The sequence below is a fragment of the Felis catus genome, chromosome A3, assembly GCF_018350175.1.
Source record: "Felis catus isolate Fca126 chromosome A3, F.catus_Fca126_mat1.0, whole genome shotgun sequence".
Lineage (NCBI taxonomy): Eukaryota > Metazoa > Chordata > Mammalia > Carnivora > Felidae > Felis > Felis catus.
Window position 1 is genome coordinate 90,605,892 of NC_058370.1, and position 23,553 is coordinate 90,629,444.

The 23,553-nt window shown below is 52.2% G+C and overlaps 5 protein-coding genes and 1 long non-coding RNA gene across 13 annotated transcripts; 3 read left to right on the forward strand and 3 right to left on the reverse strand.

Moving 5' to 3' along the window:
- Positions 1–864: 864 nt before the first annotated feature.
- On the forward strand, positions 865–4,445 carry INO80B (INO80 complex subunit B). Its single transcript, XM_011281213.3, has 5 exons — positions 865–1,729; positions 1,962–2,154; positions 2,371–2,489; positions 2,660–2,829; positions 3,825–4,445. The coding sequence occupies exons 1-5, from the start codon at positions 1,672–1,674 to the stop codon at positions 4,353–4,355; spliced, it is 1,071 nt and encodes a 356-aa protein (XP_011279515.1). The 5' UTR covers positions 865–1,671; the 3' UTR covers positions 4,356–4,445.
- Positions 4,446–4,647: 202 nt separating this feature from the next.
- On the forward strand, positions 4,648–7,379 carry WBP1 (WW domain binding protein 1). 2 transcript variants are annotated; one of them, XM_019827454.3, is made up of 5 exons: positions 4,648–5,168; positions 5,496–5,597; positions 6,135–6,237; positions 6,362–6,538; positions 6,712–7,379. In XM_019827454.3, exons 1-5 carry the CDS (start codon positions 5,100–5,102, stop codon positions 7,164–7,166), a joined length of 906 nt encoding a protein of 301 aa, XP_019683013.1. In that variant the 5' UTR covers positions 4,648–5,099; the 3' UTR covers positions 7,167–7,379. The 2 variants fall into 2 exon arrangements, with proteins under 2 accessions (XP_019683013.1, XP_003984193.1); XM_003984144.5 differs by lacking the exon at positions 5,496–5,597 and having other exon boundaries at positions 4,653–5,168.
- A 172-nt stretch (positions 7,380–7,551) lies between these two features.
- Positions 7,552–14,550, reverse strand: MOGS (mannosyl-oligosaccharide glucosidase). Its single transcript, XM_003984145.5, has 5 exons — positions 14,412–14,550; positions 10,824–11,445; positions 10,408–10,634; positions 9,744–9,940; positions 7,552–9,504 (listed from the first exon to the last, which is right to left on the reverse strand). Exons 2-5 carry the CDS (start codon positions 11,164–11,166, stop codon positions 7,761–7,763), a joined length of 2,511 nt encoding a protein of 836 aa, XP_003984194.2. The 5' UTR covers positions 11,167–11,445; positions 14,412–14,550; the 3' UTR covers positions 7,552–7,760.
- On the reverse strand, positions 13,643–15,277 carry MRPL53 (mitochondrial ribosomal protein L53). Its single transcript, XM_003984146.6, has 3 exons — positions 15,144–15,277; positions 14,929–15,041; positions 13,643–14,821 (listed from the first exon to the last, which is right to left on the reverse strand). The coding sequence occupies exons 1-3, from the start codon at positions 15,233–15,235 to the stop codon at positions 14,688–14,690; spliced, it is 339 nt and encodes a 112-aa protein (XP_003984195.2). The 5' UTR covers positions 15,236–15,277; the 3' UTR covers positions 13,643–14,687.
- Positions 14,906–15,542, forward strand: LOC111559837. The gene is made up of 2 exons (XR_006595676.1): positions 14,906–15,046; positions 15,171–15,542. It is a non-coding gene; the product is annotated as an uncharacterized LOC111559837 (long non-coding RNA).
- Positions 15,527–23,439, reverse strand: CCDC142 (coiled-coil domain containing 142). Of its 7 annotated transcripts, none has more exons than XM_019827455.3 (9): positions 22,365–23,439; positions 21,981–22,067; positions 21,754–21,903; positions 21,489–21,619; positions 21,303–21,416; positions 17,608–17,722; positions 17,220–17,397; positions 16,895–17,094; positions 15,527–16,738 (listed from the first exon to the last, which is right to left on the reverse strand). In XM_019827455.3, the coding sequence occupies exons 1-9, from the start codon at positions 23,437–23,439 to the stop codon at positions 16,482–16,484; spliced, it is 2,307 nt and encodes a 768-aa protein (XP_019683014.1). In that variant the 3' UTR covers positions 15,527–16,481. The 7 variants fall into 7 exon arrangements, with proteins under 7 accessions (XP_019683014.1, XP_006930276.2, XP_044910368.1 ...); XM_006930214.5 differs by having other exon boundaries at positions 21,712–21,903; XM_045054433.1 differs by having other exon boundaries at positions 21,303–21,619.
- Positions 23,440–23,553: the final 114 nt, after the last annotated feature.

The following is a 23,553-nucleotide window of genomic DNA, read 5'->3' on the forward strand; positions in this document are numbered from 1 at the left end:
GAGGGAGACACAGAACCGGAAACAGGCTCCAGGCTCTGAGCCATCAGCCCAGAGCCTGACGCCGGGCTCGAACTCACAGACCGCGAGATCGTGACCTGGCTGAAGTCGGACGCTTAACCGACTGCGCCACCCAGGCGCGCCCCCCCCCCCCAACCCCAACTTCTAAAGATAACCACAATTAAGGTGTAGTATGCATTCCTCATTTTTTTTCTATGTATATAGAAGCATATTACAGTTTTTATTTTTTAAAAAAAATTTTTTTTCAACATTTATTTATTTTTTGGGGACAGAGAGAGACAGAGCATGAACGGGGGAGGGGCAGAGAGAGAGGGAGACACAGAGTCGGAAACAGGCTCCAGGCTCCGAGCCATCAGCCCAGAGCCCGACGCGGGGCTCGAACTCACGGACCGCGAGATCGTGACCTGGCTGAAGTCGGACGCTTAACCGACTGCGCCACCCAGGCGCCCCAATATTACAGTTTTTAAATGCAATCACATCATATTGAAACTCACCTTTCTTATTTCATATATCAGCACATACAGATCTACTTTGTTGTTCTTTTTAAAAACTATTTTTTATTTAAAAAAATTAATGTTTACTTATTTTTGGGAGGGGGGAGGAAGGGGCAGAGAGAGGGAGACAGAGGATCTGAAGCAGACTCTGCACTGACAGCAGAGAGCCTGATATGGGGCTCAAAGTCATGAACCATACAATCACGACCTTAGTTAGCTGAAGTCTGTCGCTTAACCGACTGAGCCAGCCAGGCACCCCATGTTCTTCATTTTTATTAGGTAAAATAGACACATATTTTATACAAAGTTAAAAAGGCACAAAAGTGTATATTTTGAAAAATAAGTCTCCCTTCACCCTTGTTCCTCTTAGTCACCTATCAGAATTGATGTCACTAGTTTCTTGGGAGCATTCAGAGGCCTCATTCCTTTGAATAGCAGCATAGCTGTCCATTGTATGGATGTGCCAAGTCCATACACCAAATTACTTTGGTGTTTCGTTAGAGGGACACTTAGATCGTCTCCAGTGCTATTACCCATTAGGATCTAAATTCCATGTCAATGTTATCAGTTACTTATCACTCTTAACTTTTGTTGGCAATAAAGTGTTCCAGATTGTATAGGTGCACCATAATTCATTCATCATTTCTCTACTGATGAGAATGTAGGCTTAAATACAGTTTGCTCTGCTCCTAGGGTACCTATCCTATTAAATACTTCTGCCATTTACCGGCAGTATAGTTTCTTACGTACTCCTCCAGTGCGCTGTGAGCTCCTCAAAAGCAGGGGAAATTGTTCATGTTCATCTTTGTATCCTCATAGCCTAAGCACCGAATTTGGTCCAGAGTACACGCTTTCCACGTTTAGGTACAATAATAATTGAATCGCCCGCCCTGAGTCCCGGAACCGAGCTTGAGGAGGCGAAGCGAAGGCAAAGCCGTGCCCTTTTAAGCTGTCCCAGCCTCAGAGGTCCGGAACTTTCGTTAGACGTTTCATTGTTTCTCAGGGAGGATTTTAGCCTCCGAGCGTGCCCCGCACAAGCATGGTTGTTACGCACCGGAAGTAGCTTGTTATTTTGCGGGAGTCAGTTCTTCCGCGGGGCGGAAAAGGCAATTAAGCATGTGTTCCTATCTTTTTCAGTCCCCTTTCCTTGCAGGACCCTATGAGCAAGCTGTGGCGGCGCGGGAGCACCTCTGGGGCTATGGAAGCCCCTGAACCGGGTAGGCGCGGGTCGGTAAAGCAAGTTAGGCGTTCTCAGAAAAGGAGTCCCTTTTTTTGCTCTTCCGAGCCTCCGGGGTACTTAGCCACAGGTGGGAAGGAGAAAGGCGGAGTTGTTGTTATGGTAACAGCGTGTACCGCGGGAAGAGTAGGCCCCTTCGGGGGTATTGGGTTCTTCAAGGCTTTCCCTGCCCGGCTGTTGTGGTCCACTGTTGACAGGCTTTCCTTACGCAGGGGAAGCACTGGAATTGAGTCTGGCGGGTGCCCACGGCCATGGAGTGCACAAGAAAAAGCACAAGAAGCACAAGAAAAAACACAAGAAGAAACACCATCAGGAAGAGGAGGCTGGGCCGACGCAGCCGTCACCTGCCAAGCCCCAGCTTAAACTCAAAATCAAGCTGGGTGGGCAGGTCCTGGGCACCAAGAGGTGAGGCCAAGAAAGCCAAGGTTTTACTTGAGGAACTTTAGGAGCAAGCAGAGGGAGAAGAAGCTCTCTGGGCTTTCCAATAGAAGAGAATGGACACTGACTTCAGGGCTGAGGTTAAGGTAGCGAGAACCCAAGAGGGTGCAGGGGAGGACTGGAAAAAGCTACCAAGCAGGAGGAGACAACTGCTCAGCTTACACAGTGGTTGCTTTTCTGCAGTGTTCCTACTTTCACTGTGATACCTGAAGGTCCTCGATCACCCTCTCCCCTTATGGTTGTGGACAATGAAGAGGAACCTATGGAAGGAGTCCCCCTTGAGCAGTACCGTGCCTGGCTGGGTGAGAAGGATCTGGAGGTGGGGAAACTGGGTTTCTCATTATACCTGATTAAAGGAGGAGGGTTGGTTATGAGGATGGTGAGAATTTTGAGTGTCCCAGTATTAACTTGGCTAAATTAGGGTTCCCCATCTGAACAATTTTACTTTTAGCTTTCCAACTTTGCTTTCCAGATGAAGACAGTAATCTGTCCCCCTCCCCACTTCGGGACCTGTCGGGGGGCTTAGGGGGTCAAGAGGAAGAGGAGGAACAGAGGTGGCTGGATGCCCTGGAAAAGGGAGAGCTGGATGACAATGGAGATCTCAAGAAGGAGATCAACGAAAGGCTGCTCACTGCTCGACAGGTAAGTCGGTTCATTCTTTATTCACTTGCTAAACATATATTGAGAATTTCTCATGTCCCAAGAATGTTACTAGGCAGTGGGGATATCGATGGTGAAAAAAAGACAGAAAAGGTTTCTGTTCTCATGGAGTGGTATTCGTGTGTGTGCGCGCGCGCGCGTGTGTGTGTGTTGGGGGGAGAGGGGTAAGTGAATAAATAATTTTGAAGAGCACGGTTTATAACAAAGATAGGGTGATGAAATAGAAAGTGGTGGAGAAGAAATGTTAGATAGTGTAGTCAGGGAAGACCTCTCTGAAGAAACTACATTTCCAATACCAGGGGAGCTTTTCAGGCAGAGACCAGCAGGTGCAAAGACCCTGAGAGTGGAACATGCCTAGTACTGGTCAAGGAGAAAAATAAGTGTGACTAAGCCATGAAAGTATTGTTTGCAGGAAAGTGATACATTTGATTTATATTTTGGTAGATTACGTTGGCTTCTTCCTGGAGGTAAGGAGTAGAAGCAACATCTGCCAGGAAGCTGTAGGAATCAGGTGAAAGATGGGGTGGTGGCTTGAACCAAGGCGAAATTGTGGAGAAGGAGGAAATCAGATGGATTCTGGATCTATTTTGGAAATAGACACCTGTTAGGAGTCAGGGAAGGGGTAGCAAAGGAGTCAAGGGTAACCCTGAGTTTTGGGCTTGAGCAGTTATCCAATTGATGCTCTCCACTGAGATAAAAAGATTTAAAACAGCAACAAAACAAAACAAAAACACCCTGGAGAGGTGGTAAACAAAGTTTGGGGGCAGGCAGGAAATATTACTAATGCTTTTCTTGAGAGTCAAGGGTTGAAAGACGAAAGTCTGGGGATCTGGGAGGAGGCAGTATTAAAAGGCACCTGGAGAGGTGCTCATTCCACTTCTTCTCTCAAGTCCAGCACTCCTCAAAGACACTGCTTTCCCTGCCTTCGTTTGTTCAGAACTCCTCTCTCTGACACCCCTCGGTCTGTCTCTCCCCAGCGAGCTCTGCTCCAGAAGGCGCGGAGTCAGCCTTCTCCGATGCTGCCACTGCCCGTGGCTGGGGGCTGCCCTGCCCCGGCACTCACCGAGGAGATGCTGCTGAAGCGCGAGGAGAGGGCGAGGAAGAGACGGCTGCAGGCGGCTCGGCGGGCGGAGGAGCACAAGAACCAGACTATTGAGCGCCTCACTAAGACTGCGGCGCCCAGCGGACGGGGAGGCCGAGGGGCAGCGAGGGGCGAGCGGCGGGGCGGGCGGGCCGTGGCCCCAGCCCCCATGGTGCGCTACAGCAGCGGGGCACAGGGTTCCACCCTTTCCTTCCCACCCGGCGTTCCCGCCCCCGCGCCAGTGTCTCAGCGGCCATCCCCATCTGGCCCTCCTCCTCGATGCTCTGTCCCGGGCTGCCCTCACCCGCGCCGCTACGCCTGCTCCCGCACGGGCCAGGCACTCTGCAGCCTTCAGTGCTACCGTATCAACCTGCAGATGCGGCTTGGAGGGCCCGAGGGCCCCGGATCTCCCCTTTTGGCTACTTAAGGCCCTTACTTAACCCGGACTCTGCGCCCTCTCCCCTGCCCCCATTTTCATTATTTTCCCCACCCTATTAAATTTCATCCGGTGCCTCAACTTGTACAGAATTGGGGGAATGGGGTATGGACAGGTCAATTCCCCGCACACACGATGCCCTCACGGGAGGTTGCATCAAGCCCCGGGAAACGACCACTAGGCCTAAAGAAGACTGACCGATCTGCCCCCCAAACTTGGGCGGACTTTTGGGACCCCCCCTCCCCCGCCTCTTCATCGGAGTTACCTGGCTTGGTCGGGCCGTCGGCGTCATCCCGAAAATAGCGCTCAAGCCAATCAGCAGAAACTTTGCTTTTCTGGGCGGCTGTTCATTGGTTGATAACGCAGAGCCCGTTCTGTTGTCCATATTGGCTATTGTCGCTGTCAGTCAGGGCCGTGGGTCGAACCTTACCCCACTCTTTGTCTGTGTAAGCTCTTGTTGTCTGGGAGAGTGGCAGAGGCACTGCTGTAGATTGGTCACTGGGAGAAACCTCTGGTCCGTTGCTATTGGCCCGCCCGCCGGCGGGCGTTGCTGATTGGTAGGACCGAGCAATCTGGGTCCTAGTTGGCACCGCTCTCCCCGGATGGAAGCTCCGGCCGCGGAGTGATGGTGGCGGCAGAGAAGATGGGCCGGGCAGGGACCATGGCAGAGGTGGCAGGGGCGGGGCGCCTGGCAATAGAGGAGGCTGTGGTCTACAGGGGGCTGTAGGTGGAGGCATGGCTCAGGCCAGCAGCGGGAACGGCAGCGAGGAAGCCTGGGGGGCACTTCGGGTGCCGCAACAGCAGGTATCCCAACTGTTCCAAAAGCCTATCACGACAGCCATTTATTTCTCTTTTCCCTTTCCTTGTCCCTTCCTTTTGCGGGGTTGGGGAGGAACTCACGTAGCCAAAGGTACTGTGAAGTTCCTAAACATGTCCCTTCTACTCTTTGTCTAAACTTTGTAACGTAGATGCAGTTGACTTTGCCTGCAGCTTCTTAGACCCCATCCCATGGCTGCAGTGGAAGCTTGCAGTGGCTCTCCAGTGACCAGAGGCATAGTGAGGCCCAGGAAGCTCCCTCTGTCTTGCAACAGTTATTTGTGATGTTTTTCTGTGTGCCTGTTGTCACAACAGAGTCGGGCAGCGTCTTCTCTTGAGGGAGCAATTTGGAGAAGAGCTGGAACCCAGACTCACGCCCTGGATGCCATCGTTTATCATCCACAGCAGTCCCATCTGGTTGGGAGCATTGCTCTGGGTCTCATATGGCCCTTCCTATACCCTAGGAAGCCTGAGACCCAAGGGTGGAAAGACCCAGCTTGGGGGTGGGGAGGCAGGCCCCAGGAGGATAATGAAAGCATCTTAACATTGGAAATTACCTTAAACCCCTTACCTATTGTCTGAGACTTTGAGATGGCTCAGACTGCCCTCTGGCTTCTGCCCAGACACTCTGTTCACAGAAAACACCCTGGGGAGCCAGTCTGAGTGTGAGAGGTCTCCTATATGCAGAACTGAAATCTGCCTCTTTGTATGTCCACACTGTGCATTTAGTTCTCTAGATAGATACTTGCTATTCCAAATGCGTTCATGGGCCTTCACGTCGACAGCCCTTCTGACATTTGAACACTCCTCTCTCCACCACTCTTCCCCTCCCCATAGGTCTCTGAGCTCAGCTTGTTCACAGGGTGGGACTGTGTCCGTGCATGCAGCGGGGTGGGGGTGGACAGTGCCTGGGGCTGGAATCTCCCTTGGTTCTAAGTGCCTCCTTGCTCCCAGCTTCGAGAGCTGTGCCCAGGAGTGAACAACCAGCCCTACCTCTGTGAGAGTGGTCACTGCTGCGGGGAGACAGGCTGCTGCACCTACTACTATGAGCTCTGGTGTGAGTCTCCAAGGGGGCTATTCTCGGGTCCCTCTGCCCACCTGCCCTTGGGCCTCAAAATTCCAGTCTTCATGGACCTTTCTCTGCGTGGGAGGTATCTAAGACCCTCCCTCACCCCTTGCAGGGTTCTGGCTGCTCTGGACTGTCCTCATCCTCTTTAGCTGCTGTTGCGCCTTCCGTCATCGACGAGCTAAACTCCGGCTGCAGCAACAGCAGCGGCAGCGTGAGATCAACTTGTTGGCCTACCATGGGGCATGCCATGGGGCTGGCCCTGTCCCTTCCGGTTCACTGCTTGACCTTCGTGAGTGGCTTGAGGCTCTGGGCTCACTACCAGCGGCCCCTCCCAACCCAGAACCCTGAATCATCCCCACATTCCCTTTTCAGATATTTCAAAGCACACTTTACCTAATAGCAAAGATACTACTACTACCCCACTGCTGGTTGCCCCACCGACCATACCATTCTTTCCTGCAGGCCTTCTCAGCGCCTTCAAACCCCCTGCCTACGAGGATGTGGTTCACCGCCCTGGCACACCACCGCCTCCTTACACTGCAGCCTCAGGCTGCCCCTTGACTGCTTCCAGTGAACGTACCTGCTGCTCCTCTGCTTCTAGCTGCCCTACCCACTGCGAGGGAACAAATGTGGAAGGTGTTTCCTCCCACCAGAGTGCCCCCCCTCATCAAGAGGATGAGCCTGGGGCAGGGGTGAGCCCCGCCCCCACGCCCCCATCCTGCCGTTATCGACGCCTGACTGGTGACTCAGGTATTGAGCTCTGCCCTTGTCCTGACTCCAGTGAGGGCGAGCCAATCAAGGAAGCTAGGGCTAGTGCCACTCCACCAGATTTGGAGGACCCTTGTGTGCTGCCCCTTGATCCTGTGCCCCAGGTCTCTCCTGTGGGGCTAGCTTCCAGTGAAGGGGACATCCCATAATCAGTTTTGGGAGGGTGGGTGGATTACTGGCCCACCAGAAACAGCCCTGGCCCCAACTCCTCTGAGTTCTCCTTGGCCTTTCCCTGCCTCCTCGAATCTGCCTGAAAGGGGTGGAATCCTGAGGAGAGTGGCTGTGTTTGGGGGACTGTGCTAGCTCTACCCCCTAAAACATACACAGAAGCCTTTGATCTCATTAAAGAGATGTGAACCAGCTGCTTGTGAATTTGGGTGGACTGGTGCTGAACTTCTGCATCGCACTTGACCTGACTGGATTTGAGGGGACAGGTAATAGCCACGTTTCCCAACCTCCTCTGAAGAAAAGCAGGCAGCTCTAAGGTCTGGACTGAGCTAAGACTTCTTGGTGAGGCAAAATTGGCAAAAGCAATGGAGTTTGGCATGGTTTTCCAATTTATTTAGAAAAATAAACTCTGAATTCACATTCACCCCGGGGCTATGTGGGATGACAGTAAGGACACACCTGAGATGAGCTGAGGAAAGTTTGAAGCGCTAGTATCTGAGGGCTGGGGGCAGAAGCTAGGGACCTGGTCCCTTTAGTCCAGAGTGGGGGCCTGGCTCCCCTCTCACCCTCCCCCTTCAGTAGTCTTCAGCCATGGCCAGTAGGACAAGGCTGGTCCAGCCTTGGAAAGGGCGGCAGCCCATACCCCTCCCATCCCGGTCACTATACTGCTCCCAAAGGAAACCTGTGGCCTGGTACTGCCGCCACACATTGCCTACCACATTGGCACGGAGCTCACTGTGGAGCTTGGCAGCCCGGGCCCGGTGGGGACCCTCCAGATGACCATAGTGGTAGAGAGCCCCTAAGGCTAGGTAGTTAACATTGAGCCACACAGCACCCCGCCAGTAGGGAGGATCATGCTCTGAATTGCGCTGGCCATAAAAGGGGCTGGAGGCTGCGAGGGAGCGCAAACCAAAGGGGCTCCAGAGATGGCGGCTGTCAGCTAGAACATCCAGCAGGGGCCCAAGGCGGGATGAGTTGGGGTCCAGCAGCCGCAGCAGCATGGGAAAAAGACTGACGTAGCCCAAGGCATCCACATACTGTAAGCGAGGGTGGGGCCGGCCCACTACCCGCACCAGCCCCTGGGGGGGCCGAGGCTTCAGCTGCACTGCTTTTGTGTGGTTCCCAAAGTCTGCAAAGACTCCTAGCTCTGGGGCCCAGTGCAGCTCATCCAGGCTCTCCTCTGCCTCCAGTGAGGCAGCCAGTGGGCCCAGCTCTGCAGCCGCCTCAGCCTCTCCCAGCTGTTCTGCCAGCCGCACCAGCACACGGGCACCCAGTGCCACCCAGCACCGCAGGTCAAGGTGCCGCTCACTGGCTGAGGGGTGTGAAGCTCGGGGATAGTCATCCAGCCCTGAAGGCAGTGTCTTAGGGTTCAACAGGGTTGGCAAAGCGGGGTCCCGGCCCCGCCAGCGGTAAGATAGTGGCACTGGCCCTGCCTGGCTCTTGTAGAGCCAGGAGAACCAGGCATGCAGACGGGGGAAGGCCCTGCGGAGGAAGGCAAAGTCAGCAGGGTCACCACCCTCTAGCATGTGGGCTACAGGCAAAAGCAGGGTTGGGGGGTTGGCATGGGCTGCCCGTTGCACCAGGAATTCTGGGGGCACCCGGGCTCGGGCCTCATCTCCCAGTACCTGCTCTCGTCCAATCCAGCCATCAGCATTGAGCAGCCCCAACCAGTGGCCTAGGGCTTCCCGGGTAAGGCGGGGATCCCACCGCTGTACCACCAGCTGGTGAAAGCCCTCATCCCAGAGGAAGCCTCGTGGGAAGAATGATCGGGAGGGCACTGCTGTGAAAAGAGGGACAGGTGGAAAGAGAGCTGGGTCCACCTTCTGCTCAGACCCCTCAACCCCCATGTCTGCCAACACCAGACCCTGTCCATAGAAGTAGCCAATTCCACCAAGGAGGCCACTGAGGGCAGCCTGACCCAAAACCTGCTCCTCAGAGCTCAGCCCCTTCTTCTTCAGCTGAAAGGTCTTCTCAAAGCGCTCTCTAAAGGCTTCAGCATGGCTCTCCAGGGCCTGGGTGAGCAGGCTGCCTGCCAACTGTGCCAGGGCTTGTCTTTCTCCTGCCCGGGCACTGCCCGATTCAAACACCAACTCCACAGAAAAGGGGACCTTCAGTGTCACCTGTTGTATCAAGAATTGCCCTTGTCCCTGTCCTTGCCCACTTGGGCCTCTGTCCTCCCACTTCAGAGATCCTGGCAAGCCGAGGTAGCGTTCAGGGGAAGCCCCTGGGGGCCGATGCTGAAACCAGCTTCTTAGGCGACTCTTCACCATCTCTGTGAGCAAGGGAAGTCCTGGGTTGGAGGACCAGAAGACATTGTAGCTTGAAGGGAAGAAGATAAATTGGAAATATTACTCAGGAGAAAATGGTGGGGATTATGAAGAGAAATAAGAGGTGATCAGGAGAGTCAAGATGGGAGGGTCTTGGCAATGCAGGGGACTTGGAGCCTGGTGAGAAGGGAACTAACTGGTGGAAAGAAGGTAGAGTGGGGGAGATAGATATCAGGCTAAGTCAGCATCCGTACCATCCCTACCATCACCCCACACTCTCTTCCCCGTTACCTGCTATACTTGGGAGCAGTATCCCCTGGATGGGTTGGTGGCATAAGTGTAAAGCGGAAGTCACCAAGTTCACTGGAGTGTCCACTGATGAACTTCAACTGCCCTTTGGCCCCAACTTCTGGTACTAGGACTTCCTTGCCATCTGTCACCACATAGAAGAACAGGGACACCAAAGGCAGGGCAGAGGTATCCGAGGCCTGTGTGACCAAGGAGGACAGAAAAACATAGCATTAGATTAGTAGTCTCTCCTGAAAATACAGCCTTACTCAAAGGGACGCCATGCAGGAGCAACATGGTAAACATACATCTGCAGCGTTGAGGGTCAATGAGCGTAAGTACCTAGTGAGATGAGGTATAGAGATTTGCACAGGGTTCTCTGGGAAACAGTGTTTTTGTGTTGCGTACTGTGCTAAGAACTCTACACATCATTTTCTTTTATTCCTACAATCCTATGAGTAAAGTGCTATTTGTATCTCCATTTTGCAGACACAGAAACCACAGATTATGGATAGTAAATAGAGATGGTCTATACAGGCAAGTGTTTAAGGCAGGCAGCCAGATTCAGAGCCCCTGCTGTTAACCTTCACAACATACTGAGTTTGCTGGCAGCAAAGAAAAGGTGGAGGGAGTCTGGGCTGGGGGAAGGGTGTCCTGAGGCCCTGACCTGAGGCTCTACAGTCACTCTCCAGCTCCAGTCCCCTCCGTGCTGACCCCCAGGCCTCTTGACGAACTCAGTCGTGAGTCTTAGGGCCCCATCCTGGATGTGTTGCCGCCCGAAGGAGAGACCGTCGTGGAACTCCCAGCCATAGGGACCCACGCCGTCCCCCTGCTCACACGTGTGCCTGAGCTTAGGGGTCCCTGCGGTGGCGCCTTGCTGCGCCCACATCAGTCCTGGGGGGTAGAATGGCCACGTAAGTCAAAGAGAGAGCAGGGGACCTGTCCCTCTGGGTCTCCGAGAACTTCACGATCATTCATCCTCATAACTCTGAACCATCCCTCCCCACTGTTGTTCTGGCGTGAAGCTGGGGCGCCCAGATTAAGAGTCCGCTTGCTTGCCCTCCCGCACCGAGGCCCAGTTACCGGTGAGGAGCGGCTTCGGACTGCGAGTCTTCATGCCGAAGTAGACGTGAGGGCGGTAGGTGCCCCAGAAGAGGTCCGGGGCCACGGCGGGGCTGGAAGAGTCGGGAGGCAGTGCCGAGGGCGCGGAGTGCAGTGTGACCGCCCGCCGCGCACGGTGCCACGCCAGCAGCCAGAATCCTGACAGGCCCAGGGCCAGAGACAGGACCACAACGCCCAGAGCCGCTCTCCCGACAGCGCCACGGGGCGCGCCGCCCCGTCGTGCGGGGCCGCCCCGAACCACCCTTTCAGCTATCCGCGCTCCTTCTGCCGGGGTTCCACGGCGCCGCCGCTCGCCCCGAGCCATCCTGGCACGGACGTCGGCGTCGCAGTGCTCGGAGAGGCGGCAATGGAGCCCAGGTCCTGCCTTGCTTCCCCGGCTTCCGCGCTGCGCCCGGAGACCACAGACCTGTCACCCGCGCCTGCCGGTCCGCGCCTCTCGCTCCGTTTCCGTCTCCCGCCGGAAGTCCCGCCCCGCCACGTCAGATTAGAAGTCTCAAAGTCCGGAACCGCCGTCACCCGCGTGGTTTAGGGCTAGCTGTACCCTGGGTTAACGTTTCTTTGGCGTCCTTGCGGATTTCACAGGCTAGTAGATACAAGTAATCTCACGTTGGCTTTTTTTTGTTTTGTTTTTCAAATGACTATATATTAACAACCTGAGACGCCATCCCGAGTGGTTGACATTTAACCGCCCCCTAACCCGCCCCAGGCAGGTGGCTGAAAACTGTGGCCTAGAAAATTCAAGTAACTTGGCCCCGGCCACAGAGCCAGGAAGTGGCTAGCATAGAGCCGAAGTGTATCTAAAACAGACTGGATCGTTTTGCCCACGCTCATGCCTTCTTTCCAACTTAACTGGAGTGTGCTGGAGTGGACCCAAAAGGAAGCGGGAAATTTTTTTTTTTTTTAAATGTTTGTTTACTTTTGAGAGAGAGAGAGAGAGAGCATGAGAGACAAAGGGGCAGAGAGAGGGAGACACAGAATCAGAAGCAGGTGCCAGGCTCTGAGCTGTCAGCACAGAGCTGGATGTGGGGCTTGAACTCCGGAACTGTGAGATCATGACCAGAGCCGAAGTGGGACACATCCAACTGAGGCATCCAGGGGCCCTGTTCCAGCAGTCTTCAAGCGACCTGTAACTTTAGACAAATCAGATATCCACTCAGTCCAGGATTCCTTATCTAGATGAATCCTAATAGGACCAGAATGGTGGTGCATGCACTTTGAGAATGCATTTCCCCCGCTTTTCTACAAACCAGGAAGTGAAGCAGCTTAGGAGAAGGATAGCTTATATTCAGGTCAGGAAAGGCTGTAGGAAGGAGGCAATATTTGCACCTTAGCATAAAAGGTGTTTTCATAGGGGCACCTGGGTAGCTCGGTCAGTTAAACTCCTGACATCTGCTCAGGTCATGATCTCAGGGTTCCTGGGTTTGAGCCCTGCATCATGCTCTGTGCTGACAGCTCAGAGCTTGGAGCCTGCTTCCGATTCTATGTCTCTGTCTCTCTCTGACCCTCCCCTGCTCACACTCTGTCTCTCTCTCAAACACTAAAAAAACTTTTTAAAAGGTATTTTCACAAAGTACAAGTTCCTATCATCCTTTAAAACACCCTACTTGACATCATTATGCTACTCTAGCTACTATCACACCTCCCATCCAAACTCATTATATAAAGCTAGTACTTTATGCTACATATATCCGCTTTCAATTTTGCTATAATATGGTATCTGGCACTACCCTCCACTGGTAGACTTTTTGCTCTTTCAACAATCACCTTCTGACCAAACCTAATGGTCACTCATGTCTTTCTCTTCCTTGCTACCATTGCATCTAATTCACATGTCTACTGTAGCACTTATTACATACCTGGGTTTCATTATTCATCTTTGTATCCCAGTACTAATCACAGTTACAGTACTAATCGCACACGGTAGATGGTAAATATTTGTAAACTCGACAAATGTTAATTGCACACTATGTATCAGGCACTATGCAAAGTGCTGGGGACACAGAAAAAACAGCCCCAACCTCAAGTTCACAGTGCCAGCATTCAATCTATGTTTACAACAATGTCTGAACCATGCCCATTTTTACAGATGAGGAGAGAGGTAAAGTCTCACCAGACAGAAGAGCCAGCTAGCCACTGAGCTGGGGAACTCAAATCTAGGCTGTCAGTATCCTTTTGGCTATAGCATAAGGCCTCTTAGATAACACATATGCTCCGGGTAATGTTTTAGGCACTTACAATAGCAACTCATTTAATCCTCTCAACAGTCCTAGAAGATAGGTACTACTATCCCAATTTTACTAATGAGGAAACAGGAACTGAGAGACTAAGTAATTTTTCCACAGTCACAGAACTACTTAGGGGCAAAGCTAAGATTTCAACCTTAGGAATTCTGGCTCTTTACTACACCATACTGCCTCCTGGTAGGTTTTTGGTAGTTTCTTTTTTAAAGGGGGAGGGGAAAAAAACAGCCCTTGAAGATAGCACCCTTTCAAGCAGAGAAGCAGTGTAGTAATGCTATAGCAAAGTCATGGAAAATGTATTTGGCAAAGTACACAGCAGCCAGTGTCTAGAGATCCTTGATTGTCTAAGGATTCTGAAGTTCTCTAAACCAGTAGCCATCAACCATCTTTTCCTACAACCCGTGATAAGAAACAATTCTATTCTGCAACCAAGTACCTGCAGATATGCACACATAAACATACTTCATGTTTTATATATATATTCATGATTATGCTGAAAACTTAAATTTCTTAAAAGAGTACTTCCCATTCTCCATGCCATGCACTCTGATACTTTTTATTCTATTTTACTTTGTTTTTGAAAGGCTGATTTAACCCTCTAAATCGATTTCATGATCCATTCTAATGAGTTGGTAACCCAGTATGAAAAACGCATTGGGCACTGTGTGAAACAAGTAGTGAGACATAAAAACAGTGATGTGCTTTGAAAGATAAAAGTAAGCAGCAGCAAAAACGGTCAGAAAAAAAGGAGATTGGGTGGGAGAATACAATGATACAGGAAAGTGAATGGGAATGGAGAAAACATTTCAGAAGCTTTTGTTTAAAAAAGAATATTTTGAATTTACTAACTGGATACGCAGGGAAAGAGAGAGGACAGAAGCAGAGATAATGCTGCGGTTTCCAGCCCAGGTGGCTGAGAAGATGAAGCAGATGAAGGAATGGAGAAGTCAGGGGGAGAGGAAAGTATATGTATATGTAAGATTATCAATTCTATTTTGGACACAGAGTTTGGTGGGGTTTGGAGGAAATCGGTAGTAGGTAACCTGCCCATAGCACAGTCGTTGAGATTAGAGCCAAACAGAAATGTAGGATTTAACCCCAGAGTTCAAGTTATGACAGGATGAAATGCTCAGACATACAGAAGAAAATGAAGGATGAGAGTACAATGTTATGGTTAAAAGAAAAAAAAAACCCATGAGGAAGAGAACTTCCACAAGGGAGTGAATTAAAAGTGGCAGATGCTACTGACATGGAACTATGAGGACCGAGAAAAACAGCACTGGATTTGGCTAATAAGAGCAAGAGGTACCTTGAGTGAGTGGTGGGAAAAGCCATATTCAAAAGGGTTAAGCAGGGAGTGATGGTAAGAAAATGAAATAAATTCAAGTTTGTGCAGATCCCTCTCCAATCATGTCTCGTTTCAGAAACGTTGGTTGGATCAGTAGTCACAGGGCTCGCTCTTTTTTTCTTTTTGGCGCTCCATGGCCCTCCAGATGGTGATTCGAGTGACGAAGTCTCTCAAACTCTTAGGTAAGTGTCCTAACAATCCCAAGCTAAAATCTGCTTGTTGATCTCTTCTGCACTGTCAGCGCCCGGTACCAGCGCCTGGCTTGTCCCCGCTCCCCGCCGCAGTCCTAGTCTGGATGTGGGAGGCGAAGGCTGTGAGCATTTCCTGGGCGGTGAGGTGGGTACCGCGCATAATCAGGCGATGCCCGTCTCCTGGGGAAGAAACAAACGAGTCAGGCACGGCGAGGGCGGCGAGCCCCGGACTGAGGACGCGCGGGCTGCCTGGCGCCCCTTCCGCCCGCCTCCCCACCCCAGCCCACCGAACAGCACGTCCACGCAGGGCTCGGAGCCGTCGTGCCTCACGTCCACAATCACCGAGCAGTTGAGATTGGTGGAACGGACCTTCTCGCTGCTCACCGCCTGGAGGAAGGTCCTACGGTGGGAAAACAGCTTGAGCGTCCGGCCGAGAGGGCTAGACCCCCTAGACCCCCAGCGGGAGGAAGGCGCGCCCCTTCCCGTCCCCACTTCCTAGTACCTTGTCGACTCCACATTCTTCTCGAAGGGGCAGAATTGAACCCGAACCTGCTTCACAGACCGGAGCCCGAGCCGAGCCAAGGACGCCGCCATGGTGACCTCCGCACCGGAAGGCCTCGTGCGGGCGGAAGTGCCCGCTACGGCCGCTCTCCCCTCCCTGCCCCCGGCTTCTTCAGGGTGGGGGTCTCTGATTCTCCAGTAGCCGAGCTAGCGTTCCGGGTGCTTGGGGCCCTGGGCTCCCCACTCCAAGAGGAGGAAGGCCAGCGGGGAGGTGGTTTCGATACAGGGTATGGAGGGCCCCAAAGTAAGCAGTCAGTAAATACCTATCATTAATAGTCCTCTTGTACCACGGCGAAAACAATAAATAATGCAAAAGCCTTGCACTTGGCTACGATAACTAGTCCGTCTTTTGCGGTCTTTCCCTTTCCGTATGTTGCTGTGCCAGATCTAGGTTAACACCATGTCAAGCGCTGGTCCCTTTGGTGAGGACACTGCCATGGCAGGGATTATACAGCTACCAGGGAGGTAAAGCCTCCTCAAGTAACTGAAGATCAAACGCATGGAACTCTGAGTAAACAAAGTTTAAACGTGAAGGACCTTTAGCCTAATATTCAGTGACTTAAAATAGAAGGGGCCCCTGGGTGGGTCAGCACGTCTGACTTTGGCTCCGGTCCTGATCTCACAGTTCGTGAGTTTGAGCCCCACGTCAGGCCCCGTGCTGACAGCTCGGAGCCTGGAGCCTGCTTCCGATTCTGTGTCTCCCTCTCTTTCTGCCCCACCCCTGCTTGCTCTCTGTTTCTCAAAACTGAATAAACATTAAAAAAAAATTTTTTTTTTTTGAATAGTAACAAGACAGGGAGTATAGGGTAATACAACCCTTGGGACTGATCCACATGTAGAAATGCCTATTCCACCTCTGTGGTTCCTGATGAATTGTGTGTTTAGCCTGGCTCCTGGGACTTAAGAGGAAGTGGCATCTAGGCTTTCTGCTTTCTACCACTTTTTCTCTTTCCCTTTCCCCAGGGACCCAACTCCATAGCCCTTCTAGGGCCTAGCCCTGAGATGTCTTCACTGTTGGGGAACTAGGCCTGAGCCTCCCAAGGATGCTGACCTCCAGGTTCCAGGCTGTGGTGGTTTGGCCCTTTACTCTGGACTCCAGGCACTGGAGTGATCTTGGATTCTTAGCTTCTAAGTCCAGGTTCTTTGTAGCTTGTGGTTCTCAGGTATCCTTTCTTTCAGGCTCCCAATGTAGGCTTCTTTAACATGCACTTCTAAATGGCTGAGCTTTTCCAGCCAGAGATGGGGAGCTCTGAATTTTTGCCTCAGCATCCCAGGTTCCTTAGGATTCGGGACTGGTCCCCAGGCATGAAAGAAAAGGCAAGTGCCAACGGGGGCGCTGGTGCTGCCTCAGGGCAAGCCAGGCCTGCTGATTTCCCACCAGGTAAGCCTCTGGGCTAGGTCCCCCTCCCCATAGTGTGCTTAGCAGCTGAGCTGTCTGGGCTGGGGGTGCTCCAGGCCGAAGAGGGGGCTCCAAGTTCTCCAAGCTGTTGAGGCTGCTGCTGGGCAATTCCATGGTCTGGACCTCATTGCATATACCTAGTAAGGCGGGAATGGAAGACAGGCAGTGGGCAGGAGGAGGGGTACCACCACTCTTGACAACTATATGAGGTTAGTGATATGGATGGGGGATGGAGCACATAAAGTAGCAAGGGCAGGTCAAGGAGAGCCTGGAGTTGGAGAACAGTGACTCACAGCAACAGGGAGGCCTCCTGTGGACTTCAGGCTTGGGCAGGGGCTGCTGGAATAGACACAGCAGGGCGCCATCCAGCCTCTGGAAGATGTTGAGTGTGAGCAGAGACTGGCGAAGTTCTGGCGACAGGCCCCACTGCTCCTCCTCCAGCAACTCCCGGACCACTCCAAAGTCTTGTCTGAGCTGCAGCGCCCCCTGCAGGCTGAAGGCCAAGGTACAATGTGGCCACCTGCCTCTACTGCCTCTCTAACTGCTCCGCCCCACCTATACCCCCTCGCTTTTTCCAGTTCCATCCAGCCCTCTGCCACTGCCTCCTTTTCTCCCCACCTGAACCGGATCCCATGCCTGAGGATGTGGTCAAGCCAGGCACCCAGGATGGCCGTCAGTGCTTGGCCAAGGGCAGGGGCCTGGGCTTGGGGCGGCAATCCCTGCAATCCTTGCAGCACAGGCTCCAGTACAGTGCGAACCACCAACCCAGCATACTCACTGGGAATGCTGGGCAGTTCTGGAATGAGAGAAGAGAAAGGACAGCGTATGAGGCTATGGAGATCTGTTGAGCTCCTAAGGGAACGTTTAGGGGAAGATGGTTAGGATTTGTGGGGACATGGGAGGCAAGGACAAGGATGGAGACAGAGAAGTGGAGCCAGGATCTGGAGGAGTCAGGACACTGTTACCCCTGGGAACCCTGGAAGGGGATGCTGGGAAGAGGAGTTACCAGGAGAGAGACGATGCCGCCAGTACCGGCCCTGTGGCATGTAGAGTTCGAAGCCCTGTGTGGCTTGTTTATGACATTCTTGAAAAAAGAGACTTAGTGACTCTTCAGGCAGGAGCTGTGTAGATATGGAGAAAGTAAAAGGGGCTTCTCTGTTGGAGAACTGCCAAATTATGATGCTTTTTTGAATCTCAGGTTTTTAACCTGGCTTTCATAAAGCCCCAGAACAGAATTGTATTCATAATTCTATGGGCTTGGGCAATTCTGAGGAAAGATGTCCTAGCTTTATTGGATTTTCCTAAAGGCCTGGACCCAGAAAAGATGATAGACAATTGCCATAGGATTACCCTGCTCTTCTCAGCTTGGTTCAGAGTCTGGAAGTCCTCCAGGTTAATTTTACTCTATAGGAACATTAATAGGAAAAAAGGGGGAGAAACCCTCACCACTACCAATGTTTAAAAGCAAATGCTAGAGAGAGGGGTCTGCGGATCTACAGACAGGCAGAGGCTGAAGAAAGAAAGGGGGAATTGTATGATCTTCCACCATCTATGAAAGGAAGGCAGGAACTATATGCAGACCAGGAGCAAGCACTGTAACTTTCTGAGATTCAGGACCTTTTGGAATGTCCTTAAACTGAATATTTTTTACACCTACTTCCATTACTTTTGTAACCCATAAAGCAAAAAAGGCCCATGGGCTGGTTTGGTTTCTGTGTTTTGATAGGTAATGTTTTTGTAATGGGAGAGGGCAGAAAAAAAAAAAAAAGAAAAAAAAAAAAAGAAAAAAAGGGAGGGGGGTTCTTGGGGCACCTGGGCAGCTCAGTCAGTTAAGCGTCCAACTCTTGGTTTCAGCTCAGGTCATGATCTCACCGTTCTTGAGTTTGAGCCCTGAGTCAGGCTCCGTGCTGACAGCATGGGATTTTCTCTCTCCCTCTCTCTGCCCCTGCTCTGCTTGCTCTCTCTCTCTCAAAGAAAATAAACTAAAAAAAAAAAAAAAAAAAAAAAAAAAAAAAAAAAAAAAAAAAAAAAAAGAGCCCATTGGAGAGGAACCCCAAGAAATGGGGTATGTGGTGACAGCTCTGTAAAGAAAAGGTAACTGGATGCTTGTAAGCCTGAAGAGAGGAAGGGACCTGGGGGCTGGATTGGGGGAAGTAGAGCCCATGTGGCTCCTGGTACATATCCTGACAATAGCCTATCCTAAATCCAATTTTTTTTAATGCTTATTTATTTTTGAGAGAGAGAGAGAGACAGAGTGCAAGTGGGGAAGGGGCAGACAGAGAGGGAGACACAGAATCCGAAGCAGGGAGACACAGAATCTGATATTTAACTGACTAAGCCACCCAGGCGCCCCCCTAAATCCAAATTCTTGCTCTCTTCTCCTGAAAACCAAAACCGCTTACTCCTTATTTATACCAAGGAAACTACCCTATTGTCAACTGCCATTTGTTAGGAATCTCTCTGTACCCAACACTCCGAGGAAACACAAGGTCACACTATGAAATAGTCTTTCTGTCTGGGACATTACAGTCTGGGTGGGGAGAAAACTCACAATGTCTGATTCTTCTTTTCCATCCCAGTGCCATATGCAGTGGAACGCCCAGAGCAGACACCCAACAGTGCAATCACAGGCACACGAACAAGGCATGCAGAGTCCTTTGCACAATGGTTAGTTCACACAGTAAGCACACTGTCCCTGTTCTCACCACCACCAAGAGCTGGACCCTTTTTTTTTATGTCTCCTCATCTCCCAACCTGACCAGTATAGCTGGATCAGACTCTATCACGGTCTCCACTGTTCCCCTCCTGCTCTTCCCATGGCTCTCCATCATTCATGAGACAAAGCCCAAATTTTGTGGGCTGGTGTCCAATGCCCTCCACAATTTGATGCCAACCTGCTTTCTCTTCCACAGTCCCCCATCCATCTCTGGACAAGTGTGTATATGCCTGAATGCATGCATACACGCACATGCACACACATGCACACACAAAGGGAGCTTGTGCTTTGGTCAGGCCACCTCCCCACTACTTCCCCAAGGAACTATGTACTGCCCACCCCCACCTCCAGTAACCCCTGCCGCTCCTCTGAGGCTGTCTAGCCACCAGCTCGAGACATAGACCCTGTATGGAGCTTCTGTAATTACATGTAATCACATGCTAGTTCCCATGGCTATCACTGTCCCAACTTCCTCATGAGGAGCCTGCTCTGGGGTATGTTGAGTTGAAGGAGGCAGCAATAAATTGAGGTGGAACAGGCAGATGTAGATGGTAGAGTAGGGCTGAACCGTTGAGGCAGGGGGGAGTGAAGCACAGCACCAAGGCACTGTGGGCAAACAGGAATGCAGAGAGAGGGGCAGTTAAGCATCTGATTTCAGCTCAAGTCATGATCTCAGAGCTCATGAGTTCCAGCCCCATACTGGGCTTTGTGCTGACAGCTCAGAGCCTGGGGCTTGCTTCAGATTCTGTGTCTCCCTCTCTCTCTGCTCCTCCCCTGCTCATGCTCTGTCGCACTTTCTCTCCCCAGAGTAAATAAACATTTAAAAAATAAATAAATAAAAGGAATGCAGAGAGAAGAGGAGCAGAGGGACAAAGCCTGAACTCTGTAGCCACGCCCCTATTCAGGGCAGAATAATTCAGAGCAGAGGAGAAACTTGGGCAGGGAGAGAAAACAAAAAGACGGAGAAACATCCTCCATAGTAGGAACAGATACTGTGCAAAATGGGGAAAAATTAAAAAGAAGTATAATAATTTTATTCATAAATTTAGAAGAAAATAAACTACTAGAAGACAAACAAGAGTAGATGAAGGTCACCACTGTGGAACAGGAATCAGAGGTGGGGTGGGGGTAGTTAAAGTGCTATTGTTTTTTCATTAAAGCCCTTCTAAAATAATATTCTATTTCACCTTTTTAAATTTTTACTTCTTTTAATTTTGACAGAGAGAGCGCGCGTGCACACGCAAGGTGGGGAGAGGAGCAAAGGGAGAGAGAGAATCTCAAGCAGGCTCCACGCTCTTGAGATCATGACCTGATCCGAAGTCAAGAGTCAGATGCCCCAACCAACTTAGCCACCGAGAGGCACCACTATTCTGTTTCACTTTTTAAACTATGGACATGTATTACTTTAATAAAAAAATATATAAGTTATATATTTAGAAAAGAGAAACATCATATCAAAGCTAGTAAATAGAAGGATAGGTTCAATCATTTATCTGGCTTTTTCTCTATCAAATGTACTTCAGAGTAACCAAATAATTAATGAAGGCAAATTTCACTTTATAGGAATAATTCAACTAATAAATGAAGAAGAAATGATAGACTTGGGATATCACCACTTTGCACCCTTTAATGAAATAATGGATCTAGGCAGTAATCATTAGTGGCTGTTATGAGAGCCTGACATACAGATGAAACAGAATTGACCAGGAGTTGATAGCTGTTAAAGCCTCAGTGGTAGGAATACGGGGGTCCATTATACGCTTCTCTCTATTTTTGTATATGTTTGAAGTTTTCCATAGTAACAAGGTAAAGAAAGAGAGAACAAAAAATGAACAGAGTAAGAAAAGATAAATTCAGCAGAGACTCTAGAGATTCCAAGTCCCTGGGATGTCCCACCACCATCAACACCACCATCATCCTAACCCCAAAGCTGGGCATAGAACAGACTCTTAAACTGCCACTGCCAGCGCCCCTGCTCTTCTCACCTGGATCTGTGCAGTTAGCTTCTGGATCTCCAGGCCCAGCTGCTGCTCCACCTCCAGGGACAAACTTTCTTCTGAGGCCAGTCTAGACAGAGCTGCCACCTCATGCAATAGAGGCTTTGGCAGAAATGGGAAGTGAGATTTCAGCCCAGCCCAGGCTCCTCTCCTGCCCACTCCCCAGCTACTCACAGGTAAGTCCTTCTGGATCAGAAGCAGGAAAGAATCTGGGGCCCATGCTGCCAGATGCTGCTGAGTTCTACCCAAAAACCAGAGCAAGGTGGTCTGCAGGGTACAGAGCCCTAAAGCAAGGGGTGCAGGATCTGGGGAGAGGAGGATGGAACATCTGAGGGGTCATAGAACCCCTCTGGGAGGAGGCAGGCTTCAGAACAGAGTGAAAGAATAAAGAGGATACCTTCAACTGTTCTGTTCCTCCATCCCCAGTACTTTGTCTCACCTGGAGGCTGACAGAGGAGCAGCCCTGACCTGGGTTGTTGAAGGGCATCCAAGAGAGGAGGGAAAAGCTGTTGCAAAAGTTCAGTGGTATGAGAGGATGAGGGACGGCTGCTCTGATCTTCACCAGCAGATCCCAAGGCCTGGCAGAAGCCTGAGGATGAGGGGTATGGTCTGATAAGGAAGGGGCGATCTGGGGTTGTGTCACTCCCAATGCCCCTTCCTTCTCACCTTGGTCCCAATTCCAGATAAGGGACTGATGAAATAGGTTGCGACACAAAGAAGCCAGCTCCTTCTCACACTCCTGAGGCAGGGATGCTAGTGGGAGAAATGACTTGGAGCCTGAAAAAGAAGGCTTCCCTTTTCCAGAACACTGCCCACTCAGTGATGGGGGAAGAGGGGAGGCTTCCACCAAGCCTCAAGACTTGAGTGGAAGATGAGACTTTGCCTTGAAAGCCCAGATACTATTGCCTGACTGGTGGGGAGGAGGGGTGGGGTGGGGGTGTTCATTCTAAAGGGCCTGCTTTTGCAGTCTGGTTGGCAGGGGAGTGAGGAGGCTAGGGAGAAGAAAGAGACCCCAGTCTTCCTAAATGCCCACCCAGGCCCATCACTCACCCTGACCCAGTGCCTGACTCAGTTGTTGTGCGGCTGCCCTGTGGTCCCTCCAGGGTCCTAGACTTAGGTCCAGACTCTGAGCACAAGCTGCCCACAGCAGGGTCCAGTACTGGCTCCACAGGGCTCCAGCCCCTCCAAGCCCCAGTCCACTGCTGGCTGAATCACTCACACCCCCCAGCAGCCCCAGCAGCCCGGGCAGCAGCTCCCGCTCCTCCTGGCACCGACTTCGGAGGTGGTCCCGCAAGCCCGACCCCCTGAGCGCCTCATCTAGCTGACCAGCCACCTGGCAACCCCGCTCCCCCGTCAGGAGGTGGAGCACACGGAGGGGTGGGAAAGGGCGCGCTGCCCCCGGAATTTGGCTCAAGGCTTTTCCCATCAGCTGGTGGTAGGCGGGAAGTGCCAAGAGCACGTCAGCAAGTTGGGACGACAAGCCCGGGCTGGCAGGCTCCCGACCCAGAGCCCGAAGCTGCATCTCGATGGCAGCATCCAGGCGCTGAGCGGCCAGTCCAACGGGACGCGCCAGGAGTAGCGGCTCCGGAGTCTCCCGTAGGCCGCTTCGCAGGACAGCCCCACGGGAAGGCAGCAGCAGCAGGTCGCGGCACAGCTGAGGCAAGGGGCCGGGGCCAAGGGCCGTCGCGCTGGGACTCAGGATCCTCAGGAGGCGCACGGCCGTCTGTAGGTGGCAGGCGCAGTCCCGGGCTTTAAGGAGCTGCTCCCGCTCACGATGCAGCCGCAGCAACACGGCCCGGAGACGCTGCAGCGCGGGAGGAATGGGGCGGCCGGCTGCCGGCTCCTGCCACCAGTCTGCAGCGCCCGCCTCGCTGTGCTCTCCTGCGTCTGCTGGCGCCGGCGCAGCCCACCACGGCTGCGCTCCCCGAGCTCCGCCGGGCCGTGGGTTCAGGCAGGGAATGCTCCCGGCAACCGGCAGCCGCGGCCAGCCACGAAAGTCCCCGCCGAGAGCGCCCGCCTGCCTTGTCTCCCACTGCTCTTCCACAGCGCCTTTAGGTTGTGACCAAAGCGGCGGCACGGTGGCGAGCGAAGGCAGAAAGCCACCGGAGCGAGACCCCTGGGCCATGGGACGCCGAGTCCGGAACGAACCTAACGAGTCCCACTTCCCCGCACAGCCCAACGCCCGCGGCCGCCGGGACTCCGCCCTGTCCCAGGAGCCGTCATTTCTCGCCCGGGAGCC